Source organism: Lichenostomus cassidix, chromosome Z (assembly GCF_008360975.1).
Source record: "Lichenostomus cassidix isolate B80296 chromosome Z, HeHo_3.0, whole genome shotgun sequence".
In the NCBI taxonomy this organism is placed as follows: Eukaryota; Metazoa; Chordata; class Aves; order Passeriformes; family Meliphagidae; genus Lichenostomus; species Lichenostomus cassidix.
Window position 1 is genome coordinate 54,286,010 of NC_139511.1, and position 21,110 is coordinate 54,307,119.

At 35.1% G+C, this 21,110-nt stretch overlaps 1 protein-coding gene across 1 annotated transcript in view; it reads left to right on the top strand.

Moving 5' to 3' along the window:
* CENPK (centromere protein K) overlaps positions 1-13,241 on the top strand; it is a 24,070-nt gene extending 10,829 nt beyond the window's left edge. The window contains exons 5-11 of the mRNA XM_085043455.1: positions 45-117; positions 4,315-4,361; positions 7,246-7,328; positions 7,416-7,514; positions 7,787-7,928; positions 11,527-11,580; positions 12,867-13,241. Coding sequence (XP_084899581.1) covers positions 45-117; positions 4,315-4,361; positions 7,246-7,328; positions 7,416-7,514; positions 7,787-7,928; positions 11,527-11,580; positions 12,867-13,025 — 657 coding nt within the window. The 3' untranslated portion in view covers positions 13,026-13,241. The remainder of the gene's footprint in view (positions 1-44; positions 118-4,314; positions 4,362-7,245; positions 7,329-7,415; positions 7,515-7,786; positions 7,929-11,526; positions 11,581-12,866) is intronic.
* Positions 13,242-21,110: the final 7,869 nt, after the last annotated feature.

The following is a 21,110-nucleotide window of genomic DNA, read 5'->3' on the forward strand; positions in this document are numbered from 1 at the left end:
CAACTCCACACACTTCAAGAGGCATTTCTTTTCTTTTTACACAGCTTTCCTTGTTAATCCTGCAATGGAAAGCTTTAACAGCAGATTATGAGCAGTGGCAAGCAAAAAATCCTGAAAGTAAGTAACTATTTCCCTGTAAAGAATGCTTATATAAACTTCCGTAAAGTTTCTTTCATCTAGGCTGTGAGTGTATTGAGTATCTGATTGTATTTTCATTCTATACCTACTTAAACTAAATTTCATGTTACTGAAAAAAAATTGCATGCATGTTTCATTTCTTCATTATTTTTGCACTTCAGTTCTAAGTTGACTTGGAATTAAAAGTGAATTCTACTATAACTTAATCTTAAAATTCTGCACAAATAAATGCATGATTCATACCACCATCCATCAGTCAGTTAAATGGACAAATAGCTATTAGCAGATCTCCTAACCAAATAAGAAAAGTTCATTATGCTGTTACCCTCCTTCATACTCTTTTTTGTGTGATTGTTTTTTCTCCATCTTTCATTTTTATTTCCTTTTTAGAACAGAACTACTTTAGCAAATAATTTTGTCTTTTAAGAAGGTGATACATTTTTTATCTTCACAAGTATTGCTAATAATCTTACAAGAATTTGCCTAGATGTATTTTTAACCATACATTCTCTGATTATTTTTTTATTAATACTTTTCAAAAGTGTCATGTATCATGATGTAATAGTTGAAACTTTGAAGTAGACCTATAGTGCTAAGCCCGTTACACTGTAGTAGAATACCTAGTTTGAATTAACAGGGGTTGCAGATTTCAGATCAATATAAAAGTGGTAAAAGGCACTAGAATTTTATTTACACAACCCAGGAATCCAGAACACTTACTGATAGTAAGAAGCACAAACCACTGAGACTAGTGGTAGTTCTTATATTTGTTAGGCATTATTAATCAAAAGGTGTAAATTCCTCAGTTCTTCAGAAATCTCTTTGTACATAAGCATGAGTGCTGACTGATTTCACTGTCTTGCAAGGCTGATGTGGCTAGAAATGGAATAAAAACATTCAGGATCTAAGTGTGAGTAAAGTAATCTTTGTTTTCGGATGTCTTATTTGGAGATTCGTAGAACAGTTAACACTACACCATCATTAGTATTCTGGTAGCACTCATGGTTATGTCTCCTTTCAAGGACCTGTTAGCACCTGTCAATCCAGTAAAACTTTTAGCTAATCTTTAAATTAATATATTGAGTCATTTAAGTATTTTTATGCCAGTAGAGGCTTGGTTTTATAGTATTTGCAAAATTATAGGAATGTTTTAGACAGCACATGGTGATTTCCAATGTTTTGTCATTTAGCCAAATGGAAATGCCTTTTTAGATCAACATTAGAGGGGGTTCTCCAGCTTCTTTCAAAGTCTGTGTACTTGCTGCATATTATCATCAAATAAGAGAAGCTGGGGAAAAAAAAAATTCTTTCTTATAAATAGATACTGTTGCTCTATTAGAATAAACTCATAGTTCAGTGTTGTAAGCCTCACTACAAGAACTGTCTGCCTCAAATGCTTCTGAGGTATGTAGACCAAAGGCATGTCATTGAATGAATTTGGGACATACTGGTTCCTGGCTGCTGTTCATGAATAAGCTGCTGGCTTAAAGCAAATTAATTGAAAGCACTTATTTTTTATCTGGGTAAAATACTTGAGGCTGTTAGATTTTCTTACTAAAACATGTATATTAAACTTAAAGCTATTGGCTTAAAAGTATCCTTGGCCTATTTTTTTGGCTGGCTGGCTTGCTTTGTTCAACCATTCTTACCTCTTCCCAGATGATAATATTTCTTTTTAGGAAACTTAATTTTGTAATAGAGAAATTATTTGTTTATAATTAATACTTCGCAGCTGAATCTCTGCCTATTTTGGCTGCCTTTCCAGTGGAAGAAAAAGAAGTTGTTACTAAGAATATGAATAGTTATGGTGCTTGTAAGAAAATGAGGAGTCCACTTTGCTCACTTCTCTGTCTTGGCTTCTTTCTACTTACTATTTGTTTTGAAGAGGAATTACATAATTGAAAACATTGTCTGATTTTATCTAAATAGAAATAGCAGAAATACTGATTTCATATAATTTACTAACAGAGCATGAATGTTAGGCTGTCTTGTTACTTTGGTTTCTGCTTTTAGAGTGGCCAGTTGGTTTCCTGTAAATGAGGGCTTGTCAGCATTTCAATCTTAAACTTTATTTTCAGAGGTTTTAACTTGGCAGTTCTACATTTTTTTGAGCACAGTATTGGCAAACAGACTTGAATTCACAATGCAAATTGTATTTTTGCAAAGCTTTTACTGTAGTCTCCTTTTCTTCCTCAATTTCTGGTATTATTTATGTAGCTCTAGATCTGCTAGATCAGCTGAATTAAAACTTTATTTGGCTTATAAAAATAGAATTTAGCTTCTACTTTTGCAAAATAAGGAAGTAAAAAACAACTATTTTTTAAACCATTTAAAACAATTGTGGTCTCTGCATAATTTCTGTTTTTCTTTGCAAAATAACAATATTCTGCCAAATACCTTTTTGTTCTATTTTAATACAAGTTTCTATATAAACATGTGCATAGTAGTTGCTTTTACATTCCTAGCATCTGGTAGTATTTTGCTTAGTAATTGTACTGTGTATCACGAGGCAATTCTATCTGACATTTTATTTTTGCAAGTGTAGTGATTCTATGGCTGAAAAAAGATTTAACTGATAGTGGATTGAGCAACCAGTGAATTTACAGCAGCAACTGGCATAAGTGTGTTGTCCCAGTGTTCCAGATCTGCATTGTTCCTTCACTAAATTACGATTAGTGATTTCTTTCCCCGGAAGATGGGCTTTCTATTCTGATACTCACACAATATGAACATTGAGTGGGAAGCATGAACTCCAGATTAGGTATCTAGAAATAAAGAAGTGTTGAAAGGCAATTTTCGAAATTGAAAATAATTGGTAAGGGAGGGCTTATATTGATCATGTCAGCAGGAAGTCGCAGGGGGAAGAATTGTATGGGTTTCTTCAAATATGCCAGTGAATGTGAATAAAAGTGCACTAATTAATTTTTTCATGTGTCGGTAGGATATTAATGTAATTAAAGAAATCTTACTCTAATAATAGCACAGACCACTAGCTATTAATTTGAGCAGCTCCCACAGCTCTTAATTTGAGCGCACAGTATTCAAATTTTGTGTCAAGATTTAGAAACAGTAATTCTCTAAGTAAAAGAAATTTCACTGGAGCATTTAATTTAATGCAATTTAATCTCAATAGTTTTTCCAATTTTCATCTGAGAACAAGCAGTGTTTTTAAAACTACTAATCTAAAGCTTCTTAAAATGTGTTGAGGTAAGTACTATAACATTACTAAAGAAGGTACTTTTCTAAATTTCTTAACTGTGTGTATTTAGGAGATACTTAATGCTCTCATGAGAGTGTTAAGGGTTTCCTTTTTGTTAAAGAAAAATTTTTGTTTAAATAATTATTTGTAAGATTAGAGATTTTGAACCCAAACTTGCACAAAAAATATCTCTGTCACATCAAGATTTAAATCTGTTACAATAGCTTTCATTTCTCCTGTAATGTATTGAATTAGATCCAAAAAGTCCTATGTTTATGCAGAAGCTATAAGTTGACGTGGATCTGGGAATTGACTGGAGTCTGTTGTATGCTGTTAAGACACAAGAATTCAATTTTTATTCTAAAAATGCACGAGTCATAAATCACCGCATTTTGCAGAAGTATTCTGGGGAAACATCTGTGTGTTGTTGAACTGGACCATGCTTTCCCTTAAGCATTGCTGTTGCTCAGGGTTGGAGTTAGGATTATTGGCCTTGTTGGGCCTTTCATCTCCCTGTATATAGCTGTTCTTGTGAACAGTAAGGATGGTACATGCTTCTGAAGTTACTTCAACTAGGTTTTATAGTCCTGATGTGGCATTTGGGAGGCTGTTTAACAAGGAACACTGGAAGAATTTGATTCCCCTAATTGGTGATGTTGATTGAATTATCTCTGCTGAAAAAGTCAGGCTCAGTTGTCTTGAAATGTGATGTTCGCTCATTATGTACCTGCACCAATGTACTTATAGCTAGTTCAGGTATAAAAAATGACACAGAAGCATTAACACTACACTTTTTTCAGTCTGATTTAACTTGCTGAATAATCATAGCAGGACACCACAAAAGATGGTTGAACTGCTGCTAACAGCCAAACCGATTTTAGAAGGTACACAAGTTTCTCTCTAGCCTGGCTGCTTTTCAGTATCAATAAATCTTTATCATCCAATGCAAAAAATAACCAATTAATTTTATTTTTCAGCAATTGCTACCAATCCAGATGTACTGTTAGAATTAGGAAAAGAAGAGGTAAGTTGTTTTGTTTGTAAGAGATAATAAACTTTTGTTTGGAAAAAGATTAAACAGTATGTAAAATTGCTGCATTTTCCTGTGACTGGTCGTAGGGTGGACTGCTGCTAAGATACTGTGTATTTTCCTTCAACCATTGATGTTTCAATGATGTTTCATTGATGTTTCCCCCTGTGGTATAACTACTAAAATTTCCTAGTTGTAATGAGTGAGGTTTTAAACTGACTTATTGCACAAGTCAGCGAGTAATGCACAATAAACAGTATTTTGCCTCGACACACCATCTAATCACAGTAGCTCAACAAACTCATCTGCATGCAATGAAAATGGTGTGATAATCTACATCCCTGCTACACTAATGCTCCAATGCCTCAATCAGAATTTGAGTCTCACTGTACTGTGTGCCACCAGGAGACAGATCTCATGCCAAGGACCATCCCTTGCAAAGATTTAGCCGTCATCTTTGGCATCAAACAGCAAGGCCCATTTCTAGGGTGGAAGCCTACACACTGTACTATTCAAGATTACTGTCATTTAATACTGCACAAGTGGTTGGGCAAGAAGATCCACTCAGAATTGTGTGTTTCAAGATAATCTGTGGCTGAATTTTAATTGCTAAGTGGAATTTGTCACAGAATGTCTGGAGTTGGAATGGACCTCTGAAGATAGAAGCATAGAATAGTTTAGTTTGGAAAAGACCTCTGAGATCATCAAGTCCAGCCATCCAAATCCACCACTAAACCCTGCCCCTAAGTGCCTCACAGGATTGTGTCAAGATTGTGAAGTGCCTCAAGGATTGCGAATAGCTTCAAAGAAGGAGACTCCACAGCCTCTCTGGGCAGTGTGTTCCAATACTCAGCCACCTTCCAGTAAAGCAGTTTTTTGTAATTTTCGGCTGGAACTTCCTGTATTTCACTTTATGCCTGTTGCTCCTTGTTCTGTCACTTAGCACCACTGAAAAGAGTCTAACCTTGTCCTCTGACACCTGCCTTTAAGATACTTGTGTGTATTTTTGCCAAAAAAAAGTTACAATATGTTGCATTTCATACTTAATAAAAAATTATGTACTATCACGTGTTACATAGAAGAGTCAGTTATCTTAGATGTGAGTTCTAGGGCAATAATTTGTTGAGTTCCTCCACTGGAAGAGCGAGCAAATCAAGAATGTCTTGCAGGTAACATTACACTATATTGATGTGACATAGGAATGCTATATGACTTGAGAATATTCCTGTGTCTGATGCCTTCTAGTATCATTCACAACAGGGAACTCAACTGCTGTTAGGAGTCAAAAAGTTGTTAGGTTACACACTTTGATTTGCCTGGAGAGCTATGGCATGTTGGTCTGATATTTGGGGATTCCAGTTTTTTTAAGATATATGTATAGAGCATATTTGCTTCAGTAGCATATTTTCAGAATTTGTATTTCTTTTAAATAAATGCTCAAGTGCTCCTATTTTGTGTGGAAGCTGAAAAAATTACATCCAAATTATGGGTTTACGTTAGAAAAAGCATAAACCATTAGAAACATTATTTTGTAGAAGAACACAGTGCACTAACGGGACCTCATCAATTTATGCAAGTATCTGAAGAGGATGGAGCCAGGCTCTTCTTGGTGATGCTGAGCAGTAGGTCAAGAGGCAATGGGATGAACAAGAGCATAAGGAAGAGCTTCTCCGCTGTGCACTGGAGCAGCTTGCCCAGAGAGGGTGTGGAGTCTCCCTCACTAGAGTTGTTCAAGGACTGCCTGGATGCAGCCTGTGCCATGTGCTCTTGGATGAGACTGCTGGAGTGGGGAGGTTGGGTCAGATGATGCACTGTGCTCTCTCACAATGGTTAAGGAAACTTCCGCATCCAGCAATCCAGGAGCTACTGTATCAGTCACCAAGCCCGGTTGCAGCTACACACCCCACACTCATGCAACCAGATCAGATTTCCTTACCGACTCAACCCCAGGTTTCATTCTTCCCTTAGTCTCATGTATCCCGATCCTTAAAATAATTTAATCATGGCATAACAAAATAACAGCTTGAGCTGGTTGCCTCCAAGGAGGGACCCAAAACAAACAAACTCCTGGGCTTTTATACCCTCACAATGTAAATGCAGGAAGGTCCTGGTGTCATCATCTCCTGCCATGTCTCAACATCCCCTCACCTGGCAAGGCCACAGGTCCCTGGGCCCTTTGTTCTGCAGAGCTGGCAGTTCATGCCTCTTGTCTGGGGCTCTCCCCACCCAGAGCTGAACTTGCAGCTCCCACTGCAGTTGCACCCTGAGCTACGTGCACGGAATGTATTCGTCAACACAACCTTACCATTCTGTGATTCTGTAATGAATTGCTGCCCACTGAGAGTCCACTCTTTCCTAGATTCATCAATGCCTATAGCTTCTGACTGCAGTAGTTTTATTTCTCTGTATTTCCTGTCCCAGATAGGTCTATAGCACTGAAGATCATTTAATTCACAGATGCAGTTAGTCTTTCTTTGCAGCATCTTTGTTTTCTGTACATTTTATGTTGGTGCAATTGGCATGGATTCATTCTTGCAGCAGCTGCAATGATTTAGACAATGGAGCCCTAGTGCTGTAGACATTTTCTCCTCTGTCATTCGTCAACTGAGCAGTTCATTTGTGTGCTCCATAATCTGCTTCAGGTAAAATTAAATATTTTATTAAGCTCTGTAAGCTTCAAGAAGACATTATTGACCAACTGGTCACTAACATTTTGAATAGCCCCCTGCATTTTAAATTGGATTTTAATATTTATTAAGAAATTGACGATGATCTTGTCCCTCTCTATCAGATTTACAGATGTAGCCTTACATAGAGCAAATACTATAGACTGGGCTGTCTACACACAGTATTTTATATTTTTTTATTTTTTTAATAGTTGGAGAAAGTAAAAAATGATCTTGAAATGGTGCTGTCAGCAGTTCGATCAAAGAATAAACAGCTGGATGAAGAGCTGAAAAGGTAATACAGTAATTTGGATTTAGGAATGCTGTAAACTTCTTTTCTTTTGAAACTTTTTATCTGCCATTTCCTGTTCATGTTTCAAAGAGAACAGCAGTGGTATGAGGAACAGAAGGAGCTGCTAGATACTTTTACTAAAATTGAAGAAGAGATGAAAACCCAAGCGGAACAACTTTCCACACAAAGGTATTTCTACATTTTTGAGTTATATAGTGAAGAATTTAAATATCAGAGGAGCAAATGAGCAAGTGAACTCTTAAAATAGATTCCTTGTTTTGGTTAATAGATCAAATAATTGCTCAGTAATCCATATTTGAAACATGGAAATAATGTTACTGTATCCTGTGATTAAAGATGTTGAATGTATAACAATAGATAATAAGGGTGTTTTTAACTAATGAGGACTTTTTCATTACTTCTTTTGATTCCATGTTCTGTTGCTATGTTTTTACTATTAGTCTGAAAACAAAAGAATTTGATGAACTGAAAAATAAAAGGTTGAAATTAAACATCTATAAGAAAGAACTCTTGAGTGCTTTGAGTGAGTTCTTGGATGAACATTTTCCCCTTCCAGAGAAAGGTGAAAATACTAAAAAAAAGGTAAGACTATTATTTACCTATTAAATTTGAAATGTTCACTTTATATTTAATTAGCTGTAATACCTGTTTAAAGTCACTAGCATCAAATCTGCAGTTGTATGTTGAAATAATCATAGTTCTCGCACCTTAAAATAAACCTCTAGGTTTAATTTGTATTTTTCAGGTTGTTTCATATTATTTAAGGCTGCTTCCAGCTGGATATTTTCTTTCTTTTCTTAATGCATATATCCTTTACCCACTAAGATGCATAGCAATGTATTGTATTTCTTGCTGAACTACAAGCTATGCCAAATTTGGAAATGGTGAGGGGTTCAGTCCAAATTGACTCATTTTCTTTTTTACTTGACTGGGCAAGTAGATTCCTATTTTCCTTGGCAAAGCAAATTTTAATTGTCTAACAATGTTTTTGGAACAGTAAGGAAAAGTGTTTATAATTACAGAGTAGTTTGGAATGTTAACCATCAGATTTTGTTCAGGCAAACTGGGTCAAAAATTATCTTAAAACTTCAGAGAAAATAGGCAGCCACGGAGTATTTTGCATAATAAATTCAAAGTGTGCAGTAAAAATAAAACTATTACCCTTACTATTTGATAGAAAAAGAAAAGCTATGAAAAAAGGCAGGTCTTGATTTTGATTTCAGGCACATTTAACATTACAGGAGTAGAAACAATTTCTTTAATCCAGTTACCTCTTATTTCAGATAACCACATAATAGAATTTCTTCAACATTATCACTGAGCTCCATTTTAGAACAAATAATTTTTTTTACTACTGGTTCTACTGTGTTTTTTCTTCTAGTGCCTCAGTACTCTGGTTAGAAACTGTCTTACGGCTTCCAGTCTAAATTTGTCCATGTCCAACACAGATCCATTGGTATCCTTACATTGGAATTTTCCTTAGAAATAGCTCTGTTTCTTTTTTGTGTTTATTCTTCCTGATATGTTTATAGGCAGCCTCTCTTTCTTATACCCTGTCTTTGTTTGGTTTGCTAATTGAACTAGCAATGCTTTTATGTTCTCCTGTAAGATAGCATTTTTCAGTTCCCTAGCTTATCCTAGTAATACCAATTTTCTGTATTTGTTTTCACTTGGATTCTTTTTTGCAACCTGCTAGGAAACAATATTATAAACAAAACTACTATCTCACACCCATCACCAAAGCAGCTAATTACAACCTTGTATTTTTGTCATTTGCAAGTAATGAATCCTGATCTTTTAATTAAAAAAAAAAAAACCAGAAACTTGGTTTTGTACACAAGACATATTTTCCACATAAAAATGCCAAATGGAGATGTCAAGACATGATGTCCATTTTCAAATCTTATTTTGTTGAATCTTAATTTTTCTGCATCCTGATGCCTTCATTTGCTGCTGTTAGTAAATATGACAGATTTTGCTCTCAGTTTCTCAATTTAGAAACAAGGATGTTGTGGGACAGTGTCAAGACCAGGTAGATGACATCAGTTGCTCTTCCCTTTTCTATAAACACTGTAATTCTGTTGTAGAAGGCCACTAAATTTGTTTGGTGCAGTTGGTCTTTAATGAAGCCACGTTGGCTGTCGCCAGTCACTTATACAAAAAAAAAAATTCTGATTAATTTCAACACAAGGTTTTATCTTTCCTTAGCTTAAATTATATTTATGCATTTCCTGAACTCTTAAGCACAGTTTGTTTTCTGACAAGTATTTTTCTTTCCTTTCACTCTTTGTGAGTTCACAGCTTTTCTGTATCTTTTGACTCGGATCACTTAGCTTAACTACAGGTCCTGTGTAATCTGCATCTTAAGTGATTAACTGTGAAGGCAGGACAGCCAGCCATTTTTGCCTGCACATCATTTTATTGAGTGTCAGAAATACAAACCGTAATCACAGGCAATGAAATTTGCTGCTATGTTGATTCAGGAGAACACATTATTCACCTCTATTACCAACTTGGTTCCACAGTCTGGTAGCACGGAACTCTTAACTCTGTGCATCAGTAATTTTGCTTCACTAGGTGGAAGCATCTTTGCTCACAGTAGTTTGTGTGAGGGCAAATGTGCAGGGCTGACGTGTGTAGGACATGGCTGCAGTGGAATTTGAACTGCTCCAAGTCTCACTGGTCTGGTTCCACCTCCTTTCACCTGGCACATGCATCTGGGATTGGGAGTGGGAGTGAAGACTGGGTCACAGCAGCTCAGGCTAGCTTCTGCTGCTGTAGCCCAGCACCTTTAATGTAGGTAGTGACTGCAGTAACAATTATCTTGCATTTTAAATCTAGGATAAAAACACTTTTTTTTTCAAGATGAGAGTATGAAAAGTCAGAGATTTAGGAATACTCTTTATGCAAATCTGTCTGATTGGAAGGGTGAAGAAGGTGCCATTCAGGCTAAATAATTAAATGCTGAGCATCCTGCTTAAAGTGACTTAACAAGCATTAATTGATTAGAGGTAATTCTTGTACTAGTAGTAATTTTGACCAGGGAAATAAAACATCAGAGTCTGTAAAGTATCTTCATGTTTGCTCTCTGTAACTTTTTGCAGATAGTTGGTGTACATTCTATTTCCTCAGCCAGTTATCAAGATAAAGGCACATAGATAGAGCTTATTAGGGCCATAGCTCCAGGGTTTGCAGAGTTTCCATGGAGCAGATTCTCCATGGGAACTGAAACTTCTGACTCTCTGCAGGTGAGAATATTACAAACTGTGACTGGAAAAAAGTGACAGAACTTGCCTTTCACAAATTCTTCTTTCTTGCTTGTATTCTTCTTCTGTTCCAGAAGTGGAGTTAGTCTAGGGTGCTGCATACCTGTTTATAACTTAGGACTTTAATTGACATACTCAACATCAATGCTGAAAAAGCAGCGGCCAGTGGTATATTATCTCTTTTATTTTGTTGAAATTGAAGTGCATGGGGAAAAAGAATAAAACTGAAAAATTAAACAATCAGGTTTACCATGCAAAAAGACAAGCAGATCCACTGACATTGCTGCAAAAGAAATCTCTGTCACTTTATAGACAAATGGCTTGATTTGCTTGCTACAAAGGAGAACATGTAATTTTCTGGTGATATTTTATTATTGCCCTTTTTTTCCACCAGAATTTTAAATTATTCTATTTTTTAACCTTGGTCAACTTTTTTAGTTGAATTCAAAGCAAATAAGTATTAATTGTCAAATTGTGAAAAAATACCAAAGCACTATGAAGTCTTGAGTTGAGTCAAATTTGTATTATAAACATTTATACTAAATCTCCTAAAAATCTTTTTTTCTCCTAACAAATCTTGTTCATAGAAGGTTCTGTACTACTTTACAAATGTGGTGTACTTAGTTTTATGTAAATTAGAAAGCCATTATGATGAATTTAAATTGATCTCTCTTAACAATTAATTTTAAAAAATTACATTTGAAGCATAGGATTTTGAGCCAGTGGATTTAAATGCTACCTTGTGTTTCTTCTTTTAGTTCTACCTTGTCAGAACTAAATCTAAGTAAAAGTTTTCATCTGTTGTGTACTATGCAGTCAAATAATTTTGTAATTATTTTACTTTGTTAATTAACATTTTCCCTGAGTAGTTTGGGGTTTGGTTAATTTGTCTGGGGGGGTGGTTATCTTTCCAGAAATCTTCTGCAGAGCCTGCTGTAGAACTGATAACACTGCGAGAAATTTTAGAGGTAAGATGCTTTTACTATGTAGAGATTGGAGGAATTTTTAAATACTCAAATATAATGATGATGGTGATGGATTTTTAAATACTCAGGTGTGATGATAATAATGAAGTGTTTCTTATTAAGATAAATGGTGATGATTATGGTAATAATAATAATAGTAAAGCGTTTATTATTTGGATAACAGTATATAGCATTTAATTAAGGTAGTTAATCTAGAATGCTTAAGAATGTTGTGTCTTCAAGAAGACTGCAGGGAGACCTCAGTGCAGCCTTCCAGTATTAAAAGGGGGCCTAGAAAAAGAGGGAGAATGACTTTCTGCATGGAGGAATAGTTTTAAATTAAAAGAAGAGAGATTTAGATTAGCTGTCAATAAGACATTCTTTACCGTAAGGGTGGTGAGGCACTGGAAAAGGTTGCTTAGAGAAGCTGTGGATGGCCCATTGCTGGAAGTGTTCAGGGCCAGGTTGGATGGGGCTCTGAGCAACCTGGTCTAGTGGAAAGTGTCCCTGGAGATGGCTGGGGGTTGGAACCGGATGACCTTCAAGGTACGTTCCAACTGAAACCATAGAATCTAAGTCAGTTTTCTATTATAATTCCTATCAAATTAAAACCCAAATTTTTACAAGAGGTGTGGCAATTCAATTTAGGCTGGAAAATGGTTGTCTCTTACTTCTTTATAATGTTTAGTTCAGAGAAGTTTTATGGACCTTAGTGGCTCATGTTAGGAGAGACAAATACTATGTTTAACAAAAATATTGGTCCATTTCATGGTCTATTTTATACTGCTTCTAGAAGAATATTTCTGAAATACACATAGCAGTTATAGAAGGACCAATTAATGTGTAGCCTCAAAACGAGCAATAGTCTTGTGTATTAACTGGATTATTAACTCATACAAGGAAATCAATTAATCTGAATGCGTGCATTATTCCCCATGAGCACTATCATGAAAGCATGAACGTGGTCTCTGTGCACTGAAAAAGAACAACAAAAGTAATTTTGTTTTTAACTACATTAACTAATTCTGTATTTAGATAAGGAATTTAGTTTATACTTATTCTGGATAAAAGGAGGATTCTGCTTCTAATTTTTACATTGAGAAAAGATTTTATAAAGTTAATTGGAAATCGTTTGCTTTACTTCTGCTTTGAACAGGCCTTATATTTCTTCTGTAGTCCTTTATTTCTTGTATTGCCTACATGACAGTAATTTATATAAATTTGGTTAAAAGACATAAAAATCTAACAGTTTCATTAATTTCCTGAATTTTACTCTTTTGGTCTTCCAGATTCTGATAAACAAATTAATGGACACACCACATGATCCTTATGTAACAATCAATGAGTCATTTTGGCCGCCTTATATTGAGCTGCTGCTGCGATATGGAGTTGCCCTGAGACATCCAGAGGATCCGAATAGAGTGCGCCTTGAAGCTTTTCACAAGTAGTGTGACTTACATAAGTGCTTGAAAACGTAATTCAGGACTTGGACATACTTAGTAGTTCAGCACTGCTTGTTTATTATGTAGATAATATTTAGACAATTTAGATAATTAGATAATAATGCTACCTTGGAATGCTCATTGTTTAACCTGGAAACAATCTACAAAAACATAGTATATTACATGAAAATATGCACAAAATAAAGAGTCTTATTGTCTTTATCGCTAGAATGTCATGTTTGGAAATAAGGAAAAGTATTGAGATCAAAATTTTTTGTGCTAAAAAAGTTTGAAGTAAATAAATAAGCAAATAAAGTAAAAATGAACAAGAACAAAACAAAACCCTCGGAAAAAAAACAACCAAAAAACCCAAACAAAAACCCAATCTCCCCAACACAAACAACAAAACAAAATAAAAACAGAAGAAAGCCAAAACAAAAAAACAACCAAACAAAAATCCCATGTTTATAGGGAAGATTTTGGAATAGTCTAAAGAAGAAACACATGTCCTGAACTGAGAATTTTTCATTATTCTGAATGAAGAGCAACTGCAGGCAGTGCCCTGATCATAAAACAGCTAAAACTCTGCATCAGGTAATTTCGTTGATGGTAAAGGGACTGTTTCTTGCCTCCTAGCTTCCTCTGGAGACTTTTATTTAAGAAAGAGGAGATGCATCCCTCAGAATTGTCTCAGAAACCAAAAGAAAATATTTTTTTGAATGTATTAGCTTTGAAGAGAAAATCTACACAGAAAACACTGCCACAGTGAAAGCAACTGGATAGAGGCTTTGAGCCAAACATAGGTCTGTTTGGAGTTACAATAGGGTTAGGGAACACCCCATTGTGAATACTGCTTGACCTAGAAGGTACAGATTTTGGAAGGAGAGATGGGAGAAGAAAGAAAATAGAAAACATAAAGGAGAAAGTTAAGACCAAAATATAAAGAAAGAAAATTAAAATATGTGTGGAGGAAGATGGAAAAAGACACAAAATCTTTCAAGAAAATCTATAATACGATGTTTTTTAATTGTATTAACTAATGGTGTGGACATGGTAGAAGCAAAAAAGGATAAATGCTTAATTTTCTGAAATAAAATGGTAATTCTTACTTTATAATTACTCTATGTGCAATATATGGACTGAGATTTTAACATCATAGCAAGAAACATAATTTTTTAGGTTTTTTTAGTCTGCTAAAAGATATGGAAGTGCTTCTATGTATTGAGTAGTATATAAAAACAGTACCATGCTATTTGTACTTTATTATGTATGACCATGCCAAAAAGAGAAAACAGCTTTTTAAAAATGATCACATCCTGTCTTATCCTTTAATTACCAATTTTTATTAAAGGAATAGTGATTATAAACAAAAATAATCTACTTAAATATCTAGCTGTCATATATAATGTGAGTAAAGCATTGTAATGATTACTTACTGGCTAAGTTTAGTTGAAACAACCTGTCAATAAACAATGAAATTTTGAACTCTTTTACTATTGTCAGGAAATGAAAGGATTTCCTTAGCCATGCAAAAAGCAGGCATAGATCTTTGAAACAAAACATTTTTGTGGGAAAATATAAAACTAATTAATATATTAATCAGCTCTTTGGGCTGACTAAGCAGAGTTTTATCTTACAGACAGCTGTGTAGTTTGCTACTAATTTGCCAAACACCCATATATGAAAATTTTTTTTTCATATAAGCCTGATCCCTGCCATACATATCGATGTTTACTGGAAAGCCACATACTAATGTTACTCATTTTTACTTCTTAATTTGAGTTCTGATCTGCCACCACAAGTCAGACGTTTGAAAGGGTAACACATCAGCTTCAGTTCAATTATTTCAGTGTCTATTTTTGTTCTAGGTACTCTTGCTTTTTAGAAATGGCATTGGGATTGTGTCCCCTTCAGGAATTATGTGCATGTTGACTACGATCCAGATAGCATTTTTTAAAAGCAGCTTTAGAACAGCCTTGCTAAATTGTGGCAAAGATAACTTTGTTCAACAGTCATGATAATGCGTCTTTGATGCTGTAATCCAGTGGGACTGTTTCATCCCTGGTGTAGCCCCATGGGCAGTCTCTATCTCCAGTGAAAAAGAATTTAAGCAGGAATTAATTTGTCTGAGTAGAGTAACTTTCTCTTGATTTAAGCTGAAGGTTTACATCTAACTCCTGGTAGTACTACATGGAGTTAGCTGATTTGGTTTAGGATGTTCCTGGCACAGAATAGGAGACTTCTCCTTGTAAGCAGTATTCCTGTTGTACATCATTCTGGGGCTCTGTCTGTCCTCCTCCAATTTACTTTGGTTTATGTGACTTGGCTTTCTGAGAAGTGCTGCTTCTCTTGCAGTAACTCACAACTGATGTAGTGATGTAATATTTCATAATGTTAATATCTGTGTTACATTATAAAATTTGAATGCTGCTGGAGCTATATGCTTCTTGATGTAGAGCAGACGCTGTTTGACTAACAGTCAAGACACAGTTGTTATTCTCAGCCTCAGTGTTCTTGAACTGTAACCCATACATGAGAGCTCTCTTTCTGAGTTATTCATCTCTTAAGTTAGCAGTCCAGAGACTTGCAAATGTTTTTAAATTCAGCTTTGTTGTTACTGCCCACATCAATCCTGGCTGAGGAGGGAAATTTACATTCAAGTTTGTGTTGTTCTTAGCAGAATTCTGTGGGGACACTCACATATGCATTTATGGTATTATTTTTTTACCTTCGCCAGTTCTTCAATATTTTGTCTTCCCAAATAATAGATTACATGCAATGTTGCCAAATTCCTGTCATATACAAGGAACTTTGATCCAGTTACAGAATTTTTGTCAAGCTTGCACTCAAAGAATGTATTGACTGCGCAGCCTTAGCCTTCATAAAGCAAAGAGCATTAAAATTAAGCTCCTGTTTACAATCAGGGCTTGTCCTGTAGTTAGAGCCATCTGGCAACTACCTGATAAAGTCTAGATGAATTTTTAATTTGCAAAACATGTAGGAGAACTATTCTGAACAGACTAATTTTAAATTCAGGTCAGCTGAAGTTTCACCTTTCCGCTATGAAACACATCTGCTCCCTTTCTATTAAGCAACTTCTTTCACATTAACTTCAGTCTTTGGATTCTTCCTTTAAATACAACAAATTAATTACCTCGTTTTCCAGTGTTGCAGTTCACTTTTCTAGGACTATAAGCAACATGTTCCCAAATCTAATAAAAATACAACTTTCAATGGAATGACTTTCACAAAACAAAACCTTTTTAGAGTGAAATAGACACAAATACAGAAAGAAATTATACTGAAATAAAAGCACACTGCCCATCCAAATAAAAACTTACATGCAACTGCAATAGGTTGTGCATATACAGTAGCATTATAAGCTTGTTCTTTAGCAGCATTTAATATAAATTAATAACCATGAGTATTAAAATCAGTGCAAATAGTCATAAAATTAATCAGTCTGTTAAATAAAAGCAGCAGAAGTAGCAAAGATAAACTTCTGTAACAGATATCAACTTTAAGCACTGTAACTCATTTCTATGGATAATTGAGTGTTCTAATAAACGTGTCTAGATCATATCACCAAGAAAAATTGCTTGCCTCATCACCAAACAAAATTGACCAGTGTTCTATTAAAGGGTATAAAACACATCCACTTTATAATCTTAAGAAAACTTGAGCAAGCACTTGTCAGGGAAATAAAAAACTAGTTATTTATCACGTAAATTGCAACACTGATCTAGTTTAGTTTGTGTTTTAAGTCTTTCTGCTTGAAACAATCTCCAGCAACCTAAATTAAAACTAGAATAGGAATACCACCAAAATTGTATTTATCTTGGCTAGCTGTAATCAAAAGCTCGTTTGCAAGCACCTGCAAGGAGCATCTGTTGCCAAATAGAGAAGGCAAGATTATGTTTCATTTGACACAATAAATTTTCTAAAGTACAGAACTTAAAATGTTTGCAGAACAAAGAACTTCTTGTAACCATGACTGATTACAATTACGAGTAGTTCGGCACTGCTGAGGTACCTTGGAATGCTCATTGTTTAACCTGGAAACAATCTACTAAAACACAGTGTATTACCTGAGAATATGAACAAAATAAAGAGTCTCATTGTCTTAATCACTAGAATGTCATGTTTGGAAATAAGTTATCTGATGCAGAGTTTTAGCTGTTTTATGATCAGGGCACTGCCTACAGTTTCTCTTCATTCAGAATAATGAAAAATTCTCAGTCCAGGATTGTGGCTAGCACAGGTCTTTCCCATGAGAACATTCTCCTGTGTTTTATAAACAAAGATAAAGTTTGGATGTTGTTGAAACAGTGTCTCGAGATTTGGACAGTTCAGGCCTGGCCAATCAGGCCTAGGGGGAGGTTTCTGACTGACCAATCTGGGTGACCTCTGCAAAGTCTATATATATGTTGGATTCAAAATAATAAAGGGCTTTTTCTATGCCACGCTGAGAATCCGGGTTTTCCTTCTCTGCTAGCAGCTCAACAGCGACACAGGATATGTGTTTCTTCTCTAGAGTTTTCCAAAATCTTCCCTATAAACATGGGATTATTAATGCATATATTATTTCTTAATAGTAAAAGTGTAATTAACTCATTGTGTTGTAAAATTGTGAAAGAAATTGTGCAGAATCACACTGAATCACTTCCCAGCTTTGGAAGGTATTTGGGAAGAGAATCCTTCTCCAGCAGCATGTTATGTCATGTCTTAACCAGTGGAAAACAGACCAACGCCTAGTGGGAATCATCTTGGGTCATCAGGTACCTTCTCATTTTCGGCAACCTTCATCTGATCACAATGCTGCTGCAAAAAAACTTAGGAGGTAAATGCTTTCTGAGGATACTGTTTCCATTTCAAGCCTCTGGGAAACCCAAAGGCCCTATTATGTCTCCTTAGAGAGAAATAAAACCACTTGCATTCCATGCAATGACAAAGTCTGTAAAATTTTTGATTTGGACACCATACTACAGCTATATGCTGGGGAGGTAATTAATCTGCTCCTTCATGCTGACTGCAGAGAAGCAGGTAGTGAGCATGATATCAAGCTCTGTGTCAGGTGCACACCTGAGCTGCTGAAGTGAAATGTGCAGTTGTGCAGTTGTGGATGGAGATGAGATGCAGAGCTGAGCTCTGTGAATTATTCAGCTCTCCCTCTCCCACTTTCAGTGGAACATTTGTCGGAATATTAGCCTATGAAATTGATAGACCAGAAGATACTACTACACAGAAAAAAATCTACCTTGACTTCCTGTATCAACATGGAAAAAAAGGTGAGAGACAACTGATCCTGACAGTCATGTCACAGGGACACAAATCTGGACCTTGCGCGGGAAGTGTAAAAGTGTTGTGGGTGAACCTGCATGCCAGCTCCAGCTGGAAAATGCTAAAACACTACAAAAGAAAGATTCACATGGCAGAAAGTGTTTGGCCTCTCTTGCAGGTGGCTTCAGATTCTGTTATCCTTTTCTTCCTACTAGCCTACTCTTTGATGCCATGCCACTGATAGTGAAAATATTTTAAAAGAATATTATGCAAACAGGCCATAGTGATCCAGGTCACAACTTTGATTGTGCCTTCCATAACACAAGAATTTATTTCCATCAAAAAGGATATAGTTTTCTCAACAACATATTTTGGTATGAGGCAAACTGCCACACACAAAACTGGGAAGGTGGAAAAATGAAATGCAATCACAAAATCAAATAACATTTTTAGAAAGATGTTGATAAATGGCATATATAAATTGGTGGTGAACACTTAGATCTGTATTTAGTCTCTAGCCTAAATAAATGACCAGATTTTTAGACTGCACTTTGTTTACCAGGAAAACTGCCGATCAAAGACCAAGCACATGCTAGGTACTACATCTCTATATACTATTTATTTATTACTGATATTTATCCTTATTTATTTATTTTTAAAAACCCACCTGTTACCACTTAAGTGTTTGAAAGGGAAAACCTTTTCTTTACAAAGGTTTTGTACTTCACTTGCCAATTACAAACATTCTTCAGTCTGGCAGATCAATTTATAGGAGCACAATGCAAATTGTACTCCTTCTCTTTATGAAAAATAGGAAAACTATGGAAAAGAAAAACTTTCCAAAAAGTTGAATTTATAAAAATTTCTGTAAATATTGCAATGGAATATTTGGAAATCATTCAGTACTCCATTGTAGGTGGAACCAATAGTGACCATTTTTATTATTTTCAGTTTCATGGAAGTTGTAATCCAAGCCATAGACTATAACATGTTATATGCTTGCTATGGAAAGATTTGTCAGCTCTCCAAAGGAAAGAAAAAAAATAAAAAAGAAAGAAAAAGGAAAAAGAAAAAGGAAAAAAAAAGAAAAAGAAAGAAAAAGAAAAAAGAAAAAGAGAAAGAGAAAAAGAAAAAGAAAAAGAAAAAGAAAAAGAAAAAGAAAAAGAAAAAGAAAAAGAAAAAGAAAAAGAAAAAGAAAAAGAGGAAAGAAGAATCACAGCACAATAAGTGCTCCTAAATATGATGTATAAAACCTCAGGGCAAAGCAAAGGTCAGAACTTTGTGTTATTAAATGCCAGGACAACGAACCAATTTACCAGACCAGCATAGATCTCATCCCAGTTTTATGTTACATGAATTCAGCTACTCTAATCAATACTGACTCATTGGAAGCAGAATCATGAAACTGAGTCTGTCACATGTCTGCTAAGTGATCTGGATGTACTGTTTAACAGAAGATTGTGTTCTTCTCATTATTTGATAGGAAGAAGCATGAATTTTTAAAATTTGAATAGATTATTTTGTTTTCAACTTCATGATAACTATTCATAAACCCTTAAAACCAAAGAAAGGAGATGAAAGCTGTGAACATTGTAACAGATTAATCACAGGTGAATATAAGCCCAAAGATTTGATCACAGGTGGATAAGCTCACATTTCGGGAGTCTTTTCACACGCTCTAAACACAAATAGTTTCAAATAAACTAAAAAATAAACTAAAAACAAATAGTTTCTAAACACAAATAGTGTATTGGAGAGGAATGAGACAGTAGTAGAAGCAGTGCAACCCCAAAAGCATTTGAATCAGATAAAAACTCTTTTCTGCTAAAACATTGTTTTATTCAAGGAAAATTGTGAGTGATATTGATTCTGACTTCTTATGGAACAGATACTCAAATATGAATATCATACCAAAAAAAAAACCCAATTCCAAAGTTCTTGCTTTAAAAACAAGAAACAGAAAAATCTCTATTTGCTGTTTAATTTCAGGGATATGCATATGGGCTCTGAATATATGACAATAATCCTCTTCCTGTCAAGTTAGAATACACTCACCTAAGTGTTAGTATGCATAGTGAGGTTGTCTATAAGATGTTTCAATGAATCCTTCCATCTTGCTTCAACACAGGAAGGGTTTGTAGCCATAACGAAAACTGGAGGCAGTTACACAGTGCTATATGTCAAAATTAGGCTAGTAAAAATAACGAAGGTAATCCTATCTTTTTGAAACCAAGCAAAATTACTTTGACTTCACTGTTCACAACATCAGAGAATTATGCTTCTGTTTGTATACCAGGTGCATTTTAGTATCAATTTCTTAAGCCAAAATTGTTGATACTTATTCACCTTCTATGTAGTTTCCATCAGGCTTGCAACACACATGGCTAGTTTATAACACAGGCTAATTTGAGATAAAGATACTAACCTGCAACTAAGTTTTCTCTATAATATGGACATCAGGGAACTCTTAAACCTGTGGATTAAACAAATACCTGCTGAATCACACAGACAATGATTCTTCATTTTAGTGGCGCTTGAAAGAATCACAAGAGAGGAATACAATTATCTTCCATAAGATGTAGGATGGATCTTACGTAGTCCCAGGAACAACTGAGAATCCAAAATAAAATTTGTTTTCATTTCATGAAAGTGACTATTCAGACTACTTTCCTCTTCCAAACCTTTCTAGAAAATTTGCATTCAGTTCAGATTTGCTTGTTAAATATGCATATTGCTACAGACACCTGTAATTCATAAGAGAAATGAAGCAGTGCAATCTGATGTGAAGTGGTGCAAGTAACAGCCAAAATT